Source organism: Amblyomma mixtum, chromosome 3 (genome assembly GCF_055824585.1).
Source record: "Amblyomma mixtum isolate Tamu chromosome 3, ASM5582458v1, whole genome shotgun sequence".
NCBI lineage: Eukaryota > Metazoa > Arthropoda > Arachnida > Ixodida > Ixodidae > Amblyomma > Amblyomma mixtum.
Genome location: NC_143014.1, coordinates 209,254,846 through 209,278,602, shown reverse-complemented (window position 1 = coordinate 209,278,602; position 23,757 = coordinate 209,254,846). Strand labels below are relative to the sequence as shown.

General features: G+C 42.8%; 1 protein-coding gene across 3 annotated transcripts in view; it reads left to right on the top strand.

Moving 5' to 3' along the window:
• Window positions 1-23,757, top strand: part of Sap-r (prosaposin) — a 63,867-nt gene that overhangs the window by 12,849 nt on the left and 27,261 nt on the right. The window contains exons 11-24 of one of the 3 annotated variants that reach the window (XM_089582603.1): window positions 226-324; window positions 450-509; window positions 951-1,010; window positions 1,096-1,209; window positions 2,922-3,042; window positions 4,663-4,716; window positions 4,963-5,042; window positions 5,698-5,860; window positions 8,945-9,051; window positions 10,882-11,047; window positions 14,971-15,083; window positions 16,942-17,107; window positions 19,178-19,287; window positions 23,034-23,199. In XM_089582603.1, the coding sequence (XP_089438729.1) occupies window positions 226-324; window positions 450-509; window positions 951-1,010; window positions 1,096-1,209; window positions 2,922-3,042; window positions 4,663-4,716; window positions 4,963-5,042; window positions 5,698-5,860; window positions 8,945-9,051; window positions 10,882-11,047; window positions 14,971-15,083; window positions 16,942-17,107; window positions 19,178-19,287; window positions 23,034-23,199 (1,579 nt within the window). Of the gene's footprint in view, window positions 1-225; window positions 325-449; window positions 510-950; window positions 1,011-1,095; window positions 1,210-2,921; window positions 3,043-4,662; window positions 4,717-4,962; window positions 5,043-5,697; window positions 5,861-8,944; window positions 9,052-10,881; window positions 11,048-14,970; window positions 15,084-16,941; window positions 17,108-19,174; window positions 19,288-23,033; window positions 23,200-23,757 lie in introns of all 3 variants that reach the window. The other 2 variants (XM_089582602.1, XM_089582604.1) reach the window with 2 other exon arrangements.

Genomic DNA, 23,757 nt, shown 5'->3' with positions numbered 1-23,757 from the left:
TTGTATATTTCTCTCTCCTGACTCACAGTGGCTGCAGCTTTTTATTTTGTTAGGTGGTAAATATTCTTAGAGTATTTTTTGCATCAGTCTTGCCGAAGCACAGTTGCTGCACTGCATTGGCTGGAGTGTTATGTCACTGCTTTACGATGTTCACTCTATGTTGCTGCTGCTTTGCTAGCTGTAGATTGCCTTTTTGAACATTTCGCTTACCGAACTTCATTTCAGATTCCACCAATCACCCATTTGAAGGACAACTTGACTTGCGACTTCTGCAAGCAGATTGTGGAGCACGTTAGACAAATTCTTGCTTCAAATACGACAGAGGTGCGTCTCGTCTTTATTGAGATAGTTTCTAAGGAGCATCTTTTTCAATCGCAGTGATTCTCTTTGACGTTACACCACTGTACCGCTGCTTGTGCTAACTTTGCCTCTTTGGTTGATTATTGCAGCAAGAATTCAAGCAAGCTTTGCTAAACTTCTGCGAAGAGCTTGGCTCTGCTGCTGAAGAAGTGAGTGGCTTATGTATATAAGCATATTTGTACACTTGTCCGAGCTTGCTTAGCCAAACCAGAGTTTGTTTCGTGTGCTGCCACGGTTCGATGCAGGTAAAATATTTATATTTTTATATTTTCATGATTGTTGATGTTAGATGCATGCATCTTGAATTTTTGCCATGTTAAGACCTTTGTGAAAAATTGGTACTGTTCAGGTTTACTTGCGTGTTCATGTGTCTTATGCGTTTACTTGCATTTTCTGACTGGAATTAAATGCAATTTTCAGTGTCTGCCAGAAAGGTGTGTCGTATCTGAAAACATGGCTGTATTATTTCAGTGACAGAACTTATCCTGTGCAGTGTCCTCAAAATCGCACACATGATAAGAGGCGCAAACATCGCTGGTGGGATGCCTGTGTTAAGCTGCATTTTCTTACTTTTTTTTTCTGCATTACAGTGCCAGACCTTTGTTGTTCAGTACTTTGACATGGTATACGCTTACCTCCTCGAAGCTCTTGTGAGTACAACTTTCTCAATATGAGCCAGCCTCCAGTTGTGTGCTTTTGTTGGCGCTTGTGTCATGGAAGCAATGTCTGCTGCAGGTCCCGGACACCTTCTGCAGCACCATTGGCCTCTGTCAGCCTGGCGTGACATCCGAGGAGAGGGCCCTGAGCAAACTTGTTATCAAGGCATTTCAGGGAGCACTTGAGCAGAAGGTGAAAAACTTAACCCTGTCATTTTGCCTTGTTCTTGTTTTCTGTGCTTGTGGTACCTTCACTTACATAATTTTATTGATTCATTCATTCGTTATTCATTTACCACCAGGGCCAGAGGCATCACAGAGACAATGGCTGTGTGTAAAATAAGGGCAACGAAAAATGCAGTGAAATCTTATTCAAAGAAATTTGCACTGATAATTCGGCGTTGATTTCAGAATTGCGGAAATGTTGATTACCTAGGACACATTGTCAGCAGGAGGGGGGTTTTATTTGCGAGATGCAAAAGGAATAAATGACTGAAAAAAGTTTTTGTTGAAATTATCAGAGACTGACATTGTGGATGTGATCCGTGCATTGTGAATGACAGAGCAGTGAAAGAATTAGTTTGTCCTGATGTACAGGATGATGGAAAATTTTATGAATTAAAGTTGAGGAGGAGATTTTGTGGCAAGACGACGACCAAAACAGACGGTCAGGGCTAACATTCATGGTCGATATACTGGCTGTTTAGTTGCATTTGGGAAGAGCAAAGCAACTAGAATTATTTTAAGCTAGCTCGACAGGGCTGGTTCGTTTGATGTGACCCAGGTGCACTTCATTTCTGATTGTAGTGCATTAAACTGTGTGCACGTGTATCATGTGTTATGTGTGTGTATACTTACTTGAACCGTCTACTGCCCGAGCATTGAAAACACTGGATAAAACTTAAAAACATCCAATATTTCTTAACTAATGGCTCTTTCATTGCTGAAATGTAAAACCAGGAGATTTATTAAGAAATAAATGATTACCGTGTAATTAAGTTAAGGTGATTATGATTATTTGTGAATGTCGAAGAAAGATAAAGAAAGCTGGGTGTAGTTACAGACGCATACAGTTAATCGAGAGCAAAATTCAAAACTGGCCCATATCAGCCATTGCATTCTTGAGAACACAGAAAACTTTGACTGTTTTGTTGTTATGGTAAGCTTTTGCATGAATTTATTTCTCAGCAGGCTTCCTGCTTGTCTGGCAGTTAGACCTTCTTTTGATAAATATGTTGGAAAATACCCGTTTCTTGAAGTAAATCAGTAGTTCATGCAATTCTGTGAGAAGAAATGAAAATTATAAGCATTTTCATACTTTGTATCGCAGGTGATACACTGGGAACTACATGTTTAGTGCTACTAATTCTGTGCACCATTGTTTTATTTACAAAACTTCTCACCTGAACAATGAGCCTTCTGTCGGAGTCATTTGTGAGGTCATTAAAAATTGAAAGGGATCTCATTTTAGTGAATAAACCTTGTGTGGTCAGTGGTTGCAGGCAGATTTCGTTATTGGAGCTGCTTAATCTGAACTTGCTCCTTCCTATATTTAATGAAGATGTCGATATAAATAGGGCTTATTTTTCTTTTTCATAAATTTTGTTTCTGATGGAACTTTATAGAATTACAGATGGTTGTGTTAATATATGATAACCTTTCTTTTTTTTTTGATGACTATTATCAATGCATCTTGCTTATTCTCGCGGATAAGCTCCATGGATAGCAGTTTTGGGTCATAGACATATTGCAGCTTGGAGAGACTAAGAATGTCGCGACAGCATTTCAAAGGGGAAGTTCAATTTTGAGTGCGTAACTAAGGTGGCTGTAAACACTGCAGAACCAGTTTTTGCAGCTCTCTTGGTTCAAGGAACTCAGCCTCACAGTGCCTGTCTCTTGTCTTAGGGACACCTCAAGAACCTGAAGGCTGCCAAGAAGGTCAGGGGTTATTTGAAGCCATCTCCAACTGTTCCCCTCATCAAGGTGTACCCTGCAGTGCCAAAGAAGTACTTGGACAGCAACAGATGTGAGCATGTTTGTTTTATCTACTCGGAACTCTCTGTGTAGCCATTTCCTTTTTGTACGTGATTCTTTTATGGAATTTCGTGTGTGCTCTCATTTCCAAGCAAAGCTGGATATTTTGTCATTAGTCTTGTCATCCACACTGAAGTGCAAAGATATGATGCATTTGAAACTGCCTATATGCTGCTGAGTTGGAGAGGGCTCCTGGGGTAATGCCGTGGAAGCAGGCCCATGCAATGTGTACCTTTTATGTGTAATTAGTTAATTTCTTATTCAGCACAGTGACGGAAGCCATGTCCATTCTGATTGAAATAACATGATTAAAATTAAGTGCAACCAGTCACATAGTCTGGTCTATCTGCTCTGCTTGTTGATGCTTGATAGGACAAATGGCCCGTTTTCTGTTTGCTTGCAGTATGCTGCGTCTGCAGTTAGTGAATACACTGGTCACATGCTTGTCTTATTTTTTCAGAGTTGAATACTTTTTTCACTCGCATAATGAACGCACCCACTACTTAAGCTATCAAAAAGAACAGTTTTTTTTCCCCATGCTTAATAAACACTCCTCGTCCTTGTGGTGTGCAGTCTGCCGGGGATGATAGTGAATGCTAGCAGGTGCCCTTTTTCGAACGCCGAAACAATTGGGCAATACTACAAAGAACTGAAGCAGAGGGAGACATAGGCTTAGCCAGGCGGCACATAGGGACATTTATTGGGTCCCGCTTCGGCCTTGTATAGCCTAGGAGAGGAAGACTAGATAGCTTGCTCGCGACCTTCCCGCTCGTGCCTAAGTGAGCCAAGCTGGCGTTGCAGCACTCCTCCCCCTAAAAGACGAGACAGTCTGGGGGCTTCCTCGTATGTGTAGAGCACTAGGGAAGGGCTGCTGCTGAAGGCGGGCTTCCGTTGCCATTGTTTGATTGGTCAGGGATAGCAAAGTCCTGGTCTCACTGGCATTGGTCAGCAAAGTTCCCAGAGATTCTCACCTTCGAGACCTGAACTCTCAATCAAGTGCGGCCTGCTGTGGCCGAATCTGGTCAACGCGCTGATGCTGCAGCCCCGTGGACGTGTTCACCGTGACCGAACGGCTGCCTGAAGTTGTTGTTATGGCTCATAAATGGTTTTTCTGTTTTACCTGCCATGTTAAGGACTGTAGCAACTTATTGCGGGTCGGCTTTGCGCTCATTGTTTTGAGTCATGTCAGAATGAACTCTAGTTGTGTTTTCGTGGGCAGTGTTATATGGAGCGCTGCGTGAGTAATATGTGCGAGCTTAAGACAAATGCTTTTGGCTATGCTCTCAAGGGCCGAAACTACCCCGGAAGGTGCATTTTGCTGTATATGGAAGGTCGGTCATTCTGGATAAAGTATCTATTCCACATGCCTAGTTTTTGTTCTATTTTTACAAAGTCACAATTTTTTCAGAATATTTTGCCCTGCATAATAAATGCACCCCCTAAATTTTCAGTGCATATTTGGGAAAAAAGTGTGTTCACTATACGAATAAATATGGTAATTATGTATGTTCAAGTTATTTTGTGCTGGAGTGATCATACTTAATTTTATCTCAACCGTAAACTGGATGTTGTGTTCCAAACGTTATCTGTTTTGTCCTTGGCCTTGTTTCAGCTGACATTGTATTTCCAATGGTGAAGACTTTCCCTGCCCAGTATGCCCCAGTTGGTATGCATTGTTGACTTTTTCTTAATTGGTCTTGATTGTTTGAGTTGTTTGTATAGGCTATTGTTTTGAGGAGCTGAGCCATTGTCTTATGCCTGTGTCGTTTGCGAGTTCTATTTTATGTTTAAGCAACCGTTTTAATGGCCCTATTAAATGGTGACCCACCGGTGGCCCATGACACAGTGAACATGTTAAAATTAATTTTGGAATGTGGAGCTGTCACTGTTTTCTTGTTTCTTTTGATTTCAGTTGAGGATGTATACACTTGCTCCATTTGCAAGGCATTCATCACGCTTCTTGAGCAGATCGTGCCTGTAAATGCCACAGTGGTGAGCAAAAAGTTTCTTACTCATTGTGGGTATTGTAGCAGGGTGCTGGGGTTGGTGGCAGTAGATTGACTGTAGAGATGTACCTGGAAAGCATATCTGCAATGTGTTTATTAAGTTATTGCAGCAGTATTCTTGCTGTGCTAGGGTTCGTTCTTTTTTTTTTTTTTGTGGTTGCCATCTCCCGATTTCTTGAGGGTTGTAGAGAAATGTGGGATTGTCTTTTCAAAACTGGTTTGCAAATTCTGCTGCAACAGTTTCAAATTGCACCTGGGGATATGTTGCCCAATAATGGCTGAGTAAGATTCAGAACAACTTTTTATTTTTTATGCGCGAGATTTTAAATATGTTGCAATTCCTCAGTCACGTTGAAGGTCAGGACTAAATTTGTAGTGCTTGAAAGATAATGGACAGATAGGAAGTACAGAACGCTTAGTGTACGTGTTGTCTACTTTGTATCTGTTCGTCTTTCAAGCTCTACAGGTTTCATTATGACGAACCAAATTGCCCGAACAGCCACCCCGATCAAGTTGAAGATGGTTTTCTGCCTATTTTTTTTCTGCTTTTAAGTTAGTGCTTAAAATTGGAGTTTAAGGCATAGCTATTTAGCTTAGCTCTGCCAGTTTACAACCTTGTTTTCCTTTTTTTTTTTTTGCAGGAGGATGTGAAGTTTTTGCTTGATGAGATTTGTGAGCTGTTTCCTCCAGAAACAGAAAAGAATTGCCGAAGCTTTGTTGACAAAAACGCTGAAGCTATCCTGAAGTTCGTGAGCCATGACGTTGCCCCAGCAGTTATCTGCCATGAAATTGCCCTCTGCTCAGGTATGTATTGAATGATGCAAAAGTGCAGTAATCTAACAGTGTGCTGAGCATGTATGTTGAGATGTGAAAAGCAGGTCTTTTTTTGGAGTCTGTCTTCAATAATGCTCTCAGATGCTGTGTGTGCAGTAGTGTGCAAATTGAATCCACAGCTTTTTCTGATGGTATGCTACAGTAAGCAGTGATTTTTGTTTCGGAAAATGTAGTACTGTTCATGCTGTGAACTTGGCTGCTTTTTTATGTCAGTGAATGAATACAGTAAGCATTTCTCAAAATGGTGAGCTTGGCAGCATGTCTTTCGTCATACCGTATTTACCTGCATAATTTGCACTTTTCTTCTTTAAATTAAGGCTTCAAAAAGGGGGTGGGTATGCAAATTATGCGCAAATTTTCTGAACACGACCTAAAAAACGTCATAAAGGTCATAGCGCACAATATATACCGTATATTGCCACCTATACGAAGACCACCCCCATCTCTCACCTCTCACTGGCCAGAAAAAAAGAAAAGTTGACTCCAAATGTAAGACGCACACCCCCTCCTACCCCACCTCTCTTTATGTAGTTCCCTATGGAATGGCATGACTGCACATGTACAGTTCAAAGCATTAAATGCACAATGAATATAATCGTGAAGCTAGGAGTGGGAGACAGAGAAGATAATGGGCGATCAAGTGGCGCCCTCATGTGCGGGCCGACTGACTGACTGACTGCTAACTGAACAGAAAACAGGTCGGTAGTTTTGGATTCGGGCGCAGTGTAACTGTTCGTCTGCAAAAATGACCGCCAGTCCTAGCAAGCCGCGTAAGCGGCGCACAATTCATGCCCTCGTCACTCGCATTTTTCGCATTTGCACACAGCCGCACAGCCGCACTGATCTTCCCAAGCCTGCCTTGGGCACACCCGCATACATGCTGGTTATCTGGCGCAGCAGAAAGTGCAAAATATGAGAGTACAAGTTTTTTTCTCAGAAATCTGGACACAGAGTTGGGGCTGCACAAATTATGCACAGGTGCAAATTATGCCAGTAAAAATGGTAATTGTGTGAACAAATTTTATCACTCATAGAAAGGCAATTAATTTCATTCTGGGTTTCAACATTGTGTTCATCTTTGAAAGAAAATTTGGTCCCACAAATGCTTGTGTGGTTATTTGGCAAATCCTAATGTTCAATGTTGCGATTTCCTACCACTGTGGTGGTTTGCACAGTGTTGTACATGCCTGTAGGAAATTAATGTAGTGGGTGTTTTTCATGAGTGAACTAACTTAATTGGCCAACTTGAGGCTTGCGTAGACTGTCAAGGTGGAAAGAAAAAAAAATTAATAGAAATGGCAAGTTTCATTACATGTGCACAAAAAGTGGTATTGTCTGATGGTGGTGCTATACGTGCTATGCCTGCTATGCCACATGGGACAACTTGATGCCATTTGTTTTATTGCCATTTTTAGTTTGACAAGTTCACCACTACTCATTTCTACTCATTTCCCATGATATGCTGCATTGTTTTTATAGAAGAGCATAAAATTCAATCAAAAATATCATATCAGTTGACAGTAACTAAAAATTCGTTTTTGTGTGAGGCAGGTCTACATTTCCAGTGGAACTGGTGCCATGTTTATCTGTACCACAGGTTGACACCTGGCTTGTATGCTTTATGTGTGGCTTATGACTACTTTTTAAACTTGCTGAGCTAAGCACTGGCATTCTCTTTAAAACACTTTCACTAGTAGTGTACAGGTGGCCACAAAAGTTTTTGGAAGACGAAAATTGCAATGAGGCTTAATTTCTGGCCAGCCTAAGCATGCCGCCACTAACTGATGAATGTTCTTCGTACTTTCCTGCGCGACCTGGACAGTGCACTTCTCAATGCCTGGCTGTGCCTCTGTGTAGCGAGAAAAATTCATGTTTTTCGTGATTTCAGTGTTCCAAAAACTTTTGTGGGCATCTGTACATCTTAAAGGGACACTAAGGACAACTTCATTAAATATTTGTTTGTAGTAAAAATGTATTCTATGGCTTATTCTAGGTATGTTGATGTTTGTTTGGCAGCAAAAGATGCATTTGTTGCTGAGAAAATTGTATTTAAAAATTTCCCCGCCACTTGATTCAAACTCGTCACATTTACACCGAGTACTCCGTGACTACCAGTTGGAAGTGAATGGTGGTGTAGCCCAGCCTCTAGGACCTGTGCTCGAAAAACTGTTGATGTGTGAAGTGTACTTGCAAAATTGGCTGGTGGCGGCAATGCCTCTATTTCATTTTTTCACCTTTTGTAGGTTATGAAAGTGCAGTTTTCAGTTAAAGTAGCGCTTTTGTTGTTAGAATGCAGCAATCCGTTGGTTGATGCAGGCATACTTCAATTTGTTCTCAGTGTCCCTTTTGCTGGAGCACTGCGTACAGCGTACACAATGTCTGTGCAATAATGAACACATTTTATGCCTACGAGCAGAGCTTTATTATTCAACTAAATATTTTTGAGCCAATTTCCCGGTGTTTTCATATTCATGGTGCTTAGTGCCAAGTCTGGGTGTGTGGAGCAAGCTTCGAAAATAATGGCATCAACAGTCATGAGGCATTAAGCACCTACTGTAATTTCTTGTGCATGTATGATATGGCTATTAAGACCTACCATGAGGCGATGATTAGTGTCGTATAGTAAAACTTTTATGGTAGTGCCTGCAGTGTTGCTGTGCACGATAGCATCCGGCAGTTTACTCTGCGTGGAATTCTGTATTTCTTCTGCTTCCCATTGCAGGCTTTTGTTATCAGCTGTGTAGGGTTACTTAAATGTTGCTTGTTTGCCTGGGGTGCCTTTGTAAAATTCTGGCGCTAGATTTCTATGGCAAGGTTGAAACCCTCTTAGGGTTACCTGCTCAAATGAAAGAAGCAGGTCGATATGTACTGAGTAGTACTTATGTACCAGGGGAATGTGATTTTGCTTAGATTTTGCACACACGCATGCATGAATGTGCACACACGGACACACAAATGCAAACACACAAACAGCTGAATGCTTACCCCTTTAAATTTACCTTGCAGATTCACCGAGCTTAACCTAGTAATTTCTTTGATATTTTTTTTTTACAGCGTTACCCCCGAAAAAGACTGGCATTTATACCGACTCACCAGACTGCGACTACTGCAAGCTTACTGTTGAATTTTTCTATGATGAACTCAAGAAAAAAGAAACGGAGGTTTGTAGCCTAACCACACTTTTGAAAGGCTGCGCTATAGAAAAGTTTGTGCTAAACTTGGCTCAAGAAAGCTGCCCGCCTTTTATTAGAAGCTTATCAGTTCTGTTGCCTGTTGTCGTATAAATGTAATGGTGCTGTTTTGCAATTGCATCTTGGCACTTCTCTGAAACTTGTCGAGGTAGGAAGCAACTAAAGGCATTTAGGGGCTTTGTTGCCTTGTTTCATGCACTCTCCTGTGGCATCAGATGGAGAACCGCAAGTCCTTGCTTGCTTTTTTAATCTCGGCATTACTGCTCAAGAAATAGTTGGCCTTAAATTATTTTGTAGTTTTTGACAATCATGTGCTCGATGATGCTTTTTCTGTATTCAATAACAGTTGCATGCATGTAAATAGAAACCGCAACAAAACCCTACAGTAGTCAGTGGCAAAAAAAAAAAAGGGAAGTGATACCATAAACATAGCGTGCTTTGCATTCATTGGAGCTGAAACGCTGAGCGGATTGCAGAAAGTTGGGAGATGGATTTTATTTTTGCAGAAGTGGAGACTGTAGGTCTTGGTGTATCACACATGTGAATGCTTCATTCTGGGAAGATTAACTAGACACCAGGTATCATTGTCAGGACTGTCTGCCTACATGTGGGTTTTTACGTTCACAATGTGTAGTGTGGTATCAGAACTTGGACGCCATGACATTTTCTTGGAAATGGCAATGCCATTCTCGTTTATCACCTAGAAGTACCCCTCACAGTCTTGTGTTGCTGTCCAGAGTGCAAAAAAAAGAAAAGGTTGTCACAGAATCAAGTGACTTCAGCTCGAAAAAAATGAGCACAGAAACAAGAGGAATGAACAAGGCAGGAAAGGCACTGAACTTCCAACTGGTTTTATTAACAATTCAGTGATTATGTACCCAATATTTGACACTGAATCTAATCAGTCATTCAAAAAATGTCATTTCATTATCGTGCCATGACAGTGACAGCACGCTGGCACAATTTGTACCCATTTTTCCGACATAAAATGCCTTGGTGATCTTGCATGCAAGCATGCCCTTGGCATGCCCGAGAAACTTGATTTCTTCAAATGGGTCTGCATCTGCAAGCCTTACAGTGAACAACAAAATGCCTCTCTGTGCCATTTTGCACCCTGTTTTTTTCCCCTTGTTTTTGTGTGTTTTTTTCATGCTGCGATCACTTGATATCGTGGATCCTAACCAGCTTGCCCAGCCAGCCATCCTTGTTTGCATTGGCTCCAGTTTTGCACTGAGACAGGATGTTAGAACTAGGTATTAAATGATAGCGATAACATGTTCCTTTTTGTATCTGTAATGAATAGGAATTTGGTATGTGTTGCTTGTACTGAAAAGCAGATTAAGGGATTGATGAGTAAAAAAAAAAGTCGGTGATAAAGAGCCATAGGCATTCTGAGCTCTGTACTTTTTTTTTTTTTTTTTTGCTGCCTCTCTGTTCTATGTAGCAGTGGTAAAATATTGACATGCTTTATCAGATATAGTAGGGCTGTTGTCAGCTACAGTTGTTGCATCTACACGACATATGCATTGGATGGCTTACTTGCAAAACCATACCCAATGCTCATTAAATACCTAATGTGTATTACTTAAACACTGTATCTTTATACTTTGCTCCTTAACTTCAAGTATTGGAGCTTTCATGCCTTGGAATTATTACAGAGTTACTTTGAGCTGCAAGGCTGCGTTGGTCACTGAGAGTGACAAAGCTCAGGTTTCAGTTGTGGTTTTGTACATTGCCACGGGCATCAAGCATCAATAGGAGTGTGCACTATTTTTGTCTGCTTGTGGACATGCTTTTCAGGAGGAAATCAAGCGGGTGGTTGAGAAGTTTTGCCAGCTGTTCCCAGCCGCCAGCAAGGACAAGTGCATCAGCACCATCAACAGCTATGTGGACATGGTCATATCCCTCGTACTCCAGGAGTTTACCCCAGAGCAGATCTGCCAGGAACTGAGATTTTGTGCCCCGAGTGAGTGCTCAATTTCAGTGGCTTCTTTTTTTCTCTTATTGTTTTGGAGAAATTGCGTGCAGCCTGGTTGTCTCTGGCACCGGTGAGCAGAATGGTTTGCTAGCTCCTGGTCCTGGGTGCTTTCTGGCCGGGAGCATCGCTGTTATGCTGCTGTGCTCTTCTTTAGCGCTGTGACTATTGCTGCCTTGTGCTGTGACCTTGGCCCATTTCGTCAATTTCAGCATAGGTGAATAAATTGCGGCTTTTGTTGGGGCAGGTCGGTAACTCGTAGCAGAATCTCGTATAGACTTTTTACAGCGCAAGAACATAGGTGCCTCTGTATTTGATCACGTGACCTTTCCACCATTGCCGGCCTTAGGGACTTCTCCTTTCAATGGCTGCTGGCGCACTGGCACCCTCCTACAAGGGGTTGCTTCAGCTGTCGCTGTGGGTAACTAACTGGCAGACAACACAAAAGCTTTCTGTGAATGCACATGGTATGTGTTGTTGCTCCAAAATGTTCGATTCAGCCACCTGATTTTCTCATCTCCTTCTGATTGCTCGCATCGGTTCATTTTATAGACATCATTTTATCCTCCATTATCGTTCCGGCTTCTAAACGAAGACTGTACACGTTGTTCAGAGGCTGGTTTAAGCGCCCAGTGGTGTTTGGCTTTGCTCTGGCGAAACTAAGACTGAAAACTGCTCTGGAGTTTAGGACCTGCATATGAAGTCAGCTGGAATCAGCTGAAATAGACAGAATTTTATCACTAGAAACTTCACCTCTATCCTGTCCATATGTGTAGTTCTAAAGATATTCTGATATATCGGGTCACTGTCATTGAAAGTGAGCACATGGTTACAGGCATGTACATATTGACCTACTTTCTCTGCACGATGACTTCATTATGAATGTGTTTGCTCTAATTTACCACAACAAGATTCTTTTTAATACCCTATGACGATAACACAGTGGCAGTACGACTGCGCAATATAGGCGCGTGCATGCACGCATGCACACGCACACGCTATCACTGCTGTTATCAAGATCACCAGCTCAGTCTTGCAGCTAATGCTGGGGCTGAAATAAGCATTTGCATGGAGTTTGTGATAGTTTCGTTATTTTTTTTTTTGTTACAGTTACTCGCAGATGTTATGTCCTCACCAAAATCTGGATTTGAGCTTGCAAGATAGCCCTAAGAAAAACGGTGGCCTGTGCCTCGGCCTGTGTCGTCATTTTTCTGCCGCTCGAGCCCAAGAACATTAGCTGTACTTCCCTGCACATTTATTCAAAAACACACTTGACTTTCTTACCAAAGCTGCGGTGTTAAAAATGAGTTTTACATTCGTACACAAGCTGTGGAACAATGGTTCACACTGTACACCAGTGCTGTTGACGGTGGCTCTGAAGGCTAGAAATGACAGCTGTCCTAGTGTCGCCATCGCTTGTGCACAATGTGAACTGCTCTCTGTAAACGGTCGTTATACGCTGTACACTCTCAGTCCTGGCTGAAGCCAGGGCATGCCTGGTAGCGTTACACAAGACCATTAGTTGTCGCGTGCGTGTTCAGCACTTCCTTTTTTTTTGCCTATATTTTAGAGTTTGTATGGGAAGCTTGCTAAATAACATTTCTATTCTTGGTAGCATAATTCAGATTTAAAACTTTCCTTGTGGTCAAAATGTCTGCAGTGCTTCCCTGAAGGTTGCACTTTCAGTAGATAAGAGCTCTCAGAACAGTGAGAGTTGACACAGGAGGTATGACTGTGACATAGAAAGAAGCTGCTGAAAGCTGTAATGTCCTCAAAATTGGACTTCCCCGCAGTGAGAGCTCATGAGACTGGACATTTGCAGGGACATAGCACCCACTTGGACCTTCTTAGGTTATTAGAAATGGCAGCTGTTTCGCCGGACAATGTCCCTTTATAGCATCACTGGGGCCATGCTGTAGGAAAGGGTTGTGCAGGTACTGTGCAGCATATGGGTCAGTTCTGCATCCATGCTTAGTGTTGGTGGCATGCAAATGCATGCGGTATATACTCGTATGTGCATGTGCAATTTCAAAGAGAATGTTATGCTCCTTTGTGTAAATCTGTATTCAATATGCACAAGCATCATGAAAACAGCAGGCTGCTTTCTGTATTTGCTTCCCATCTATTACTAATGCACCAAAAAGTTTACTCTCTGTTGGGGCAGGAAAGCGTCATTTAGGTTCCCCAGGGGTCTTGCTGTAGTGATTCGGAATATATTTCTTTCCTGTGGACATTGTTTCCAGCATATTGCAGTGTCATTGATTTTAGGCAGGAAAGATTAGAGCTGTCTCACTGTGAAAGCAGTTCACTGCAACTGCTTCAGCAATGCATTGTCATATAATGCATATTTGCTGTTGTTCAGTGTTAAATAGTAGAACTACGAATCGTGTCGAATAATTTCGAAGAATCATTTCTTTGTTATGCTGTAAAGCACTTGTGGTACGAGAAACACCACACCTCCCACAATAGTGTGGTGCTGATAGACATTCGCAAAGTTTGGCTACACATAACATATATAGGTACCTTCGAAAGTAGTAGGTTAGACAGCTGCTATCATAGCTTAGTTGCGAGAGCAGTGTGTGCAACATGCATACATTGTTGGTTTGGACGCCACTGGCGGCTTGTGGTTTTTTTCTTCCTCTTTCTGTGAAATTCTCTCTTATCTAAACTGATTATTGAATTTTTAACAGCACCACCATAAAAAAGAAACATTTGGTTATACGTGTGTGTGTTCCTATGTCCTTGAGATTTCACTAGCATTCATCAGAATTTCTAAATGAAGAAGGAAGGAAGCGTGGCTAGACATCTGCTGGTGTGGCCTTGTCTTTGTCAAACCCTGGTAAAATAACAAAGTTAGGTGGAGCCACTTTCTGGTCATATTTTGCATTGCAGTTTCCCCCAAGTTAGGAATACTTGATAGTAGCATTGATGGTGGTGCATTCTGTAATGCTGCTGTATTGGAGAGTGTAACCTTATTATTTGGACCTCTGTTAATTCATAAAACCAGGTAATTTGGACTACTGGCAAGGTCTCAGCTGATGGCCATGTTAGGCTATGATGTCGGACGCTTGTATATTCGGCCGCTGCTACGCTTGCAGTTATTCGAACGGACTGCCGTAGGGAGACCATGTGGGGGCATAACTGGCATGTCAAGCAATCGCACCCAAATGTTCCTCCTCAAGCTTGAAGTGCATGCACTGCTGCTCATGCACCTCTTTTTGTGCATAATGGGAGGCGTGACAGTGATCGGAGGGCCACCGTCGCTGGGCTGTAAAATCGTCTGGCTGCGAAGCTTCGTTGCCAGACTATGGTGACCATGGCGGCAACAGCTATCGGCTGTGCGTCCGAGCTCTCAGAGGATGGCTGATAGCTGCTATCCGAGCTGAGCTTGGCACCGTTTCAGATGCAGATTGGTGTGTTGCTGGTCTTTTTATGTCTCTTTAAAGGCATCTCACCTTCCTGGCGCCAATGCTTGTTTCCGTTGCCTCTGTCCATGTCGTTCTTCTGCTCTTCCAGTGCTCCGAAAGTGCGTGCTTATCACGTGCTGCGTGCGGTTTGTGTGTTAGAGCCTCCCCCACGTGCATTGCAATTGCCTTGCACAGTGCAAGGGTATGCAGAGGCCCATACCGATTAGGAGCAGTTCTGCCTTGGAATTTTTGATAGTGTGCAAGTGGTAAAGCACCTAACAGAAACTACGATAATTTTATTTGCTGAGCAGTTTCTATGTTAGTAGCACAATATTTTTGCCCTGTTTTCAATGAAATAAATTTACTTTGATGTGAACACTTTTTTGCATGTTTTAGGGAACCATTCGATAATTTGGACATTTTTATTGGTCCCTTGAATACCAAGATTTTACTGTAGAAGATGCTTTCGTGTTTGTGTGACCACTTCTTTGCTTTTCACTGTTTCAGAAGTTGTATCTGTGCCTGTTGTTCCACCCAAGAAAGTGTCGGATGAAAAGTGTGACCTGTGTATGGTTGTGGTGAAGTTTGTCTACGATCAAATCAAGGACGAGAAAACTGAGGTCTGTTCCCTCAATGTTTTTTACACTCTCGGTGTCAGTATCGCATTGGCCTCCTAATAGTGTTCAGCGAGGCGAGGTTGTAGTTCAATTTCATTAGCATTGTATTAGTTACGGTATGAGAAAGTTGCAAGGGTGAATTAAAAGAGCATTGTAAGCTTTCATTTTGTGCATGCTGCCTTTAAGACATCCTGTTCGGTTGAATGATCTGCTAAGCTGCACAGTTTGGTGATGATTGTTCAGTTTTGCATAGACACGATGGGGGAAAAAAAATAATAAAAAGAATCTGAGTAAGGTAAACAATTTTATCTTTTGTGGGCTGGTTGATTGAAACTTTCCCATTGTGGCACGAATGTAATTGACCTTCCTTTCAAAACTGCGAGGACACTTTGGCAATGAAAGTGTTGAGAGGCGAAAGCCGAGGACACTATGCCGTGATGACCTCCGGTGGATGTGACGTCATATCGTTCCCGTGGCTATATCGATACCCAAATTATACATCTTTCAAGGATCTTAAGTGTTAATTATGCTTCATTACATTTTTCCATCTAATTTAACACAAATCAGGCGTTTTCCCGACCATTCTGTGACAATTTTGACTATGCCGTGATGACTTCTGGTGGATGTGACGTCACACGGTTCCCGTGGCTATATCAACGTCCGCACTATTTCAACGCAATTTCGACATTTTTGCCTATATTTAATTAACTAATTAATCTAGTCAACAAACTTCGCTTCTAGGTTCATTTTTTTCTGCTCTATCTGAAGCAACCATTGGTTTTCTTCTATCTTTTTTAGTTCCCGAGTTAAACGCGTGTGACACGCTTTGTTAACAGACGACAGTATTAGCCATTAAAGGCTTTCACCTTAGAAGTGGCAGAGCAGTGGTCAGTTGCAGCACGCAGTCATGCTAATAAAATGACTTTGTTCAAGGTCTATGTTCAAGGCTTTCCAGAAGGGCTCTTCAAGATTCTTTTATCTATCTCTAAGGTGTCCTCAGAAATCTGGGCCTATTTTCGCTGAGTATTGACCAACACCAAAAGTGTTGCTACTGAGAGAGTGATCTCTTCATTCGCAGGAGAGAGAGGTAGGGAATGACCAGATAATTTTACATTAAAGGAGGTGTCAATCAATGCTGCATGCACTACCAGCGCTTGGTTGCGTAGAATACTGACTTGCCATGGTGCACTTTTCTGGTTGGAAGTTGTAGCAAAATGGACTGCTTGTAGCGTGACATCTGTGCTCAGTGAATATTGAATCAGTTAGTCAGAGCTGAGAAATTATACTTCATGAGTAGGGCATAAGGTGGCACAAAAATGGTGGCTTTTCTTTCCTGCTGCTTTTGTAGAATTTTCCTTGTTTTAGTGCAGAAGCACTACTTCATGAAGTCTAACTGGCTCACAGAGTTCATCTGAAGCGTGACCTTGAAGGTGACCTTGGCTAAGCCTAGCTTAGCAACAGCCCATGCTGAAATAAAATACTAAATATTGCTGCGACTGGTTTTAAGAACATGTGGCGGCTCGAACAGAACAGCTTCGATGGCCACGGCACGAGGGCACTATGCTGTCGCCACAGCCGATTAAGCCTCTCTCTTTTTAAACTGTAACAAACTCTTGTACTGTGCATTGCACATGGTCATCTTCATCAACTTCCATCTGCGGTGTGAACAGATGAGGTCAGCTTAACTTGGTCTAATATCGTTGCCAGACCTACTGACAACCCAGCAAAGCAAAACCACGAGCCAACCAGGCTAAACACATGCCTTCGCACGTCTGCTTGGTTTAGCTATGTTAACCTTACTGCTTTTTGTTGTTGTTTGAGACCTAAGCCTGTATTGTCTCTTTTTTGTGTTGTGTTCTAGGAGAGGGTAAAGCAGGCGCTGGACCAGGTGTGCTCCTTGCTTCCTGACTCCCTGCAGCAGAAGTGTGTCAACATGGTGAACACCTATTATGACATGCTGGTGAACCTCCTCCTCCAGGAACTCGTCCCCGAGCAGGTGTGCCAGGAACTTGGCTTGTGCTCCTCTGGTAGGTGCCGACCTCTTAGTTGATTGTGGCAGCTAGTGTAGTATTTTGAGTTGTGAATTTTCAAGACAGTCTGATGTGAGGGGGGACAGAATGAAGGCCTAATATGATCTGTTGAAGCTGTCTTCCGCGATGGTTCCTCTTGCCCAGATGCCCTCTATGCCCTAGCAAACTGGCAAACTTTGCTCCTTCCTGAAAAGTATGAGGTTTTTTGCTTATTTGTCATGATAGAAAGCCATCCTGCATTTTTGCTGTTGCTGTTGCCTTTGTGGTCTGATGTACCTACTCGGCAGAAAGAGCTTTTTCTGTGGTTGGTAGCATCGTTACTGTATGTCTACTCGTGAGAAGCTGATCTAGGCTCGCTTTCAATGAAAGTTTTTGACACGTGTTCCTGTGGTTTGAGGAGCACCGTCTGTAGGTCACTGTAGCTTTCACTGGCCTTCAGCACCAGCTTGATGGTTTTCACAGGAGTCTCAGCCATGCTGTTTGGTCTCGGGTAGCCTGGACTCGATGTCATGTGTTCATAGACCCATTCACCTGAAAACTTGCTTGATGGTTTGCTGGAAAAGTGTTGGCCATTATCAGTGACTAGCACTCTTTGGATGGCACATCTTGCAAAGTGAGCTTTCACTTGTCGTATCACATGGGCAGGTGAAAAATGACTTGAGCTATCGGCTTTGTACAACAGATACTAAAACTGTTTACCGTTTTACTCTCTTGTGAACTCCAATACATTCCTAAAGGAAAGTTTGGGTTTGGCTGCACTGTCCTCTTGCTGTGCTGGTGCATGCAGTTAACACTCCTCAAGCCGAAATTTAGTCCTTTGGTTGTATTTATATTGTAGAACCTCATTAATTGAACCTCTGGTAATTTGGAAAACCATTTAATTTGGACTATGGGCAAGGTTCCAGCTGATGTCCATGTAAGGCTATGATGTTGGAAGCTTGTTAATTCGGCCGGTAGGGGACTGCCGCGGTGGCTCAGTGGTTATGGCACTCGGCTGCTGACCCGAAAGACGCTGGTTCGATCCTGGCCGAGGCAGTCGAATTTCTTTGGAGGAGAAATTCTAGAGGCCCGTGTACTGTGCGATGTCAGTGCGTGCTAAAGAACCCCAGGTGGTCGAAATCTCTGGAGCCCTCCACTACGGCGTTCCTCATAGCCTTAGTCGCGTTGGGAGGTTAAACCCCCATAAACCAAATCGGCCGGTATTGTGCTTGCAGTTAATTTGAGTGGGCTCCCATAGGGACGCCATGTGGAGGCATGACTGGCATGGCAAGTGATCATCGAAGTATTTCTTTTCAAGCTTGAAGTGCATGGTGCATTGTTGCTTATGCACCTTGTATGCACAACGACAGGTGTGACAACAATAGAGGGCAGACTTCTCTGGGCCAGGAAATCGTCTGGCTGTGTAATTTCATTTTAGGAGTTTCGCCACCAGACCATGACGACTACGGCGACGGGGCTATTGGCCGTGCATCCGCGCTATCATAGAGCGCTAATAGCTTCCATCCGAGCTGAGCTGGGCAACGTTTCAAATGCAGATTACAGTGTTGCTGGTCTTTTATTTCTTTTTAAAAGGCGCCTGGCTTTCCTTACACTAATGCTTGTTTCCGTCGCCTCTGTCCGCATGGTTTTTCTGTTCTTCCAGTGCTCATAAATTGCGTGCTTGTCACATACTGTGCGCACTTTGTGTGTTTGAGCCTCCTCACTTGCATTGCTGCGGCTGTTAAGGAGGCTCCATTGTGGCCACCTTGCACAGTGCAGAGGATGTGGAGGCCCATACCAATAGGAAGCAGTTCTGCCTTTTATTTTCGATAGTGTGCAAGTAGTAAAGCACATAATGAAAACTACAGAAATAGTATTTGCTGCCTAGTTTTTTGTCAGAAACAAGCTATTTTGTCCCGTTTTGCATCAAATGAATTTATTTTGATGTGAATGCTTTTTGGAACTTTTTAGGGAACCATTCGGTAATTTGAACATTTTTACCGCTCCCTTGAATACTACTGGGATTTTGCTATAGATGATGCTTTCATGTTTATGTGACCATATTTTTGCTTTTCATTGTTTCAGTAGTTGTATCCGTGCCCGTTGTTCCACCCAAGAAAGTGTCGGATGACAAGTGTGACGTGTGTATGGCTGTGGCGAAGTTTGTCTACGATCAAGTCAAGGACGAGAAAACTGAGGTCTGTTCTGTCAGTGTTTTTAACACTCTCGGTATCAGTATTGCATTGGCCTCCTACTAGTGTTCAGCGAGGCGAGGTTGTAATTCAATTTCACTAGCACTGTACTACTTATGGTATGAGAAAGTTGTAAGTGGAAATTAAGAGAGCATTGTAAGCTTTCATTTTGTGCAGGCTGCCTTTAAGACATCCTGTTCGGTTGAATGATCTGCTGAGCTGTATAGTTTGGTGATGATTAGAGGCCGGATTTTTAGGCACTAAAAAGCACGTTTTAGGCGCCATAAATAGGTGGCTAAAATTGCATTTTAGGCACCCAACGGAGAAAAATAGTCACTATAAACTTTATCAAAAGTGCACACAGTTCCGAACTTTAGCACACAATATGTGCTGTAAAATAAAACAAAAACAGAGCAGGAATGATCTGGGACCTTAAGCAAGGTGCGAACATTAGAAGGCGTTTTTTTTTAAGGCTGTCGCGCAACTTTTCGTATAATACACATGCTTCAGCAGAGCAAAAGGGACGGTTACCAACCGTTTTAAAACGCTTTGGTATACCTCGAAACACACAATTCGCTTGTCGTGTACAAAAGTAGAAACAGTGAACACCTTAACAGTAGGCCATGTAATTGATAGAAACATTGTCAATTCAAAGCATCTGACAAATGAGTTCAGACTTCGCTCACACAGGAATTGAACAGTGTTTTATAGTTTGTGGCTTCACGTGTCTGGAGCCACGCGACTATCAAATGGTGCTTGCCATTAGAAGGGTCTGGAAACCATAAATACGAGATGCTAGAAAATGTTACACACAGTGTTGCTTGATGCGGAATATGCCGAAAAGAATCATTGTTGTGCACGGGCCTGCGTACATCCACGAGGATCCATGGTAAAATAAACATCATCCACCTAGAAATCACTGTTAAAGCTATGGAAACAGTAGCACACAAGCACCATCTCCAGGTTGATGGACTCAAATTTATGCCTCTTATCAGTAAGAACAAGCTTGTATGCTGAAAAGGAACGCTCAACATCAACGGATGTTACAGGAGCGTGCTTGTACTTAGGAACATTTGATGGCTTTACACTGTTCGGTATCATAGAATGTTCACCGGTAAGTACTCCTGAAATTTGCTTGAGGACTGAGAACCCTCCGTTTTTGTCCAAGACGGACTGCAACTTTGCGCGGATTTTCTCGGCAACTTCTCCGTGAGGAAGAGCAGCGATTCGTTGCTGCATATTCTCAATTAGTCAAATGTTGGTATTGAGCATTACACCTCCCCATTCCATTTTTTTTATAGTGCTCGCAAGAAAAGTGAAGTTAGCACACAAGTACGCGATGTCTCCTTGGAGGTTGCTATGAGAGAGGGGAGCTTGAGCCCTCCTGTCTAGAGCACTCTCATCATCTGAGAAACTGTTTATGATGGTCTTCAGGTCAGAAAGGTGGTAGTTGTAGTACTCAACGGCTTCCAGCCACGTTCCCCAACGTGTGATGATAGGCTCCGGCGGGAGAGGCACTTCCGGCAACTGCTCTTTAAACGCGCACACACGAGAAGGCGCTTTCAAAAGCACACCCTTGACTGAAGCAATAAGTTCATAACGTCCTTGAAGTGCTTTCTGAGTTCTTCAGAAAGAAAAAAATCTTCTTCAGAAAAAAATCAGTTAAACTGTTTCCAGCAGGTTTATGGAACATTTTACAGTTGGTTTCAATTGGAACCAACTGGGAATTATTTGGACGAACCTATAACTTACTCCGTATACTTTTCGAAATGTGGTGCCATCTGGTCAACTACCACTTTAACGGCCAAAGTCATCAACAAGTTGCCACGATAAAATGGCAGAAAATAGGAAAAAGGTTGCTTCGATATTTTCGGCTGACGTGGTTGGTATTGTGTACACAGCCGGCGTAGGTGCAGTGTTCACCACAGCCAACTGACGACGTCATCTAATGTTGCCACGTGTGTGTTCTACTCAAAACCGAAATGGATTCGAAAGCAAACAGAACCTGAAAGCAAAACCGCAGCGTATTCAGGCCCCTTTTCTGTAAAATAGGGCATTTCTAGTCACCGACGTCGGAAATAGGCATTTATAGGCACTGACACGCAAAATAGGCATTTATAGGCACTATAAAAAGAGTATTAAACATATTGTCAACACCTAATTTGTGCTCATATGTAAAAATGGTGCGCCTACGAAGCGTTGAAAAAAATAGGCATTTGTCTAAAATCCGGTCTCTAGTGATGATTGTTCAGTTTTGCATAGACACGATGGGGAAAAAAAAGAAAAGGAATCTGAGTAAGGTAAACAATTTTATCTTGTGTGGGCTGGTTGATTGAAAGGCTTGCATGTTGCTTGTAACCCCGCACATTCTGTTCTTCAAGTAGAATAACAGCCGCCGCGGTGGCTCAGTGGCTATGGTGCTCGGCTGCTGGCCCGAAAGACGCGGGTTCGATCCCGGCCGCGGCGGCTGAATTTCTTTGGAGGAGAAATTCGAGGCCCGTGTACTGTGCGATGTCAGTGCACGTTAAAGAACCCCTGGTGGTCGAAATTTCCGGAGCCCTCCACTACGGCGTCTCTCATAGCCTTAGTCGCTTTGGGACGTTAAACCCCATAAACCAACCAACCATAAACCAACCAGTAGAATAACAGTAGTATTGTACGGAAGTATTAGGGTTGCAACTGAACGCTGATCACATGTCCTCCTATGCAGGTTAAAAAGCAGCTGTTGGAGAAAAAGCACAGCTCACACCAACTCAAAGTTGATAGCAAATGTGCTGTGTCATTTAAGAAAATAGATTGTTAAGTTAGGGATGCTTGTTTAAGTTGAAAATCTGGTTAAAAACATTCGCTTGGTCCCAGCATTTACAGTAAATCATTTTTAAAGCAATTCAAGTACAGTAAAAGCTATAATAGCAAAGGAAGATCTAACAATACAGTATTAATATGTTAATAGTTTTGTGATACAGCTGCGTACTGTATTTTTCAGTTCACTGGTTACGAATTATGGAAATGGAAGCTTTCTGTTTTTTTTTGTGCACAAACTTTGCTGTGCAAACCAAACCACCCAAGTAGGGCGCACGAGCTTTGAGCACGCAGTCATGCTAATAAAATGACTTTGTTCAAGGTTTATGTTCAAGGCTTTCTCTTTTTCTTTTTTGCAAGACAAGTCCTCCTTGTCTTACTTTTCGTAGTCGTAGCCAACATGCATTGAACATTTTCATATTTTGTAGTTTTATTTTTTGAGGGGTGGCCAGCTGCTCTTGAAATTCTGTTGGGATCCAGAAGTGCTCTTCGAAATTCTTTTATCTATCTCTAAGGTGCCCTCAGAAATCTAGGCCTATTTTCACTGAGTATTGACCAACGCTTAAGAGTGTTGCTACTGAGGGAGTAATCTCTTCATTCGCGGGGGAGAGAGAGGTAGGGAATGACCAGATAAATTTTACATTAAAGGAGGTGTCAATCAATGCTGCATGCACTACCAGTGCTTGGTTGCGTTGAATACCGACTTGCCATGCTGTACTTTTTTTTTTTGTTGGAAGCCATAGGAAAATGGACTGCTTATAGCATGACATCTATGCTCAGTGAATATTGAATCAGTTTTCAGAGCTGAGAAATTACTTCATGAGGGGGGCACAAAATGGTAGATCCCTGTGGCTTTTCTCTCCTGCTGCTTTTGTAGAATTTTTCTTGTTTTCTTTTTGTTGTTGTTTGAGACCTTAGCCTGTACTGTCTCTTTTTTGTGTGTGTTCCAGGAGAGGGTGAAGCAGGCGCTGGACCAGGTGTGCTCCTTGCTTCCTGACTCCCTGCAGCAGAAGTGTGTCAACATGGTGAACACCTATTATGACATGCTGGTGAACCTCCTCCTCCAGGAACTCGTCCCTGAGCAGGTGTGCCAGGAACTTGGCTTGTGCTCCTCCGGTAGGTGCCGATTTCTCAGCACTGTGGCAGCTGGTGTGTTTCGAGTTGTCCGTTTTCAAGACAAGCCAGAATGAACAGAATGAAGGCCTTATATGATCTCTTGAAGCTGTCTTCTGCGATGGTTCCACTTGTCCAGATGCCCTCTATGCCCGAGCAAACTGGCAAACTTTGCTCCTTCCTGAAAAGTATGAGGTCTTTTGCTTATTTGTCATGATAGAAAGCCATCCTGCATTTTTGCTGTTGCTGTTGCCTTTGTGGTCTGATGTACCTACTCGGCAGAAAGAGCTTTTTCTGTGGTTGGTAGCATCGTTACTGTATGTCTACTCGTGAGAAGCTGATCTAGGCTCGCTTTCAATGAAAGTTTTTGACACGTGTTCCTGTGGTTTGAGGAGCACCGTCTGTAGGTCACTGTAGCCTTCGTTGGCCTTCAGCACCAGCTTGATGGTTTTCACAGGAGTCTCAGCCATGCTGTGTGGTCTCGGGTAGCCTGGACTCGATGTCATGTGTTCATAGTCCCATTCACCAGAAACTTGCTTCATGTTTTGCTGGAAAACTGTG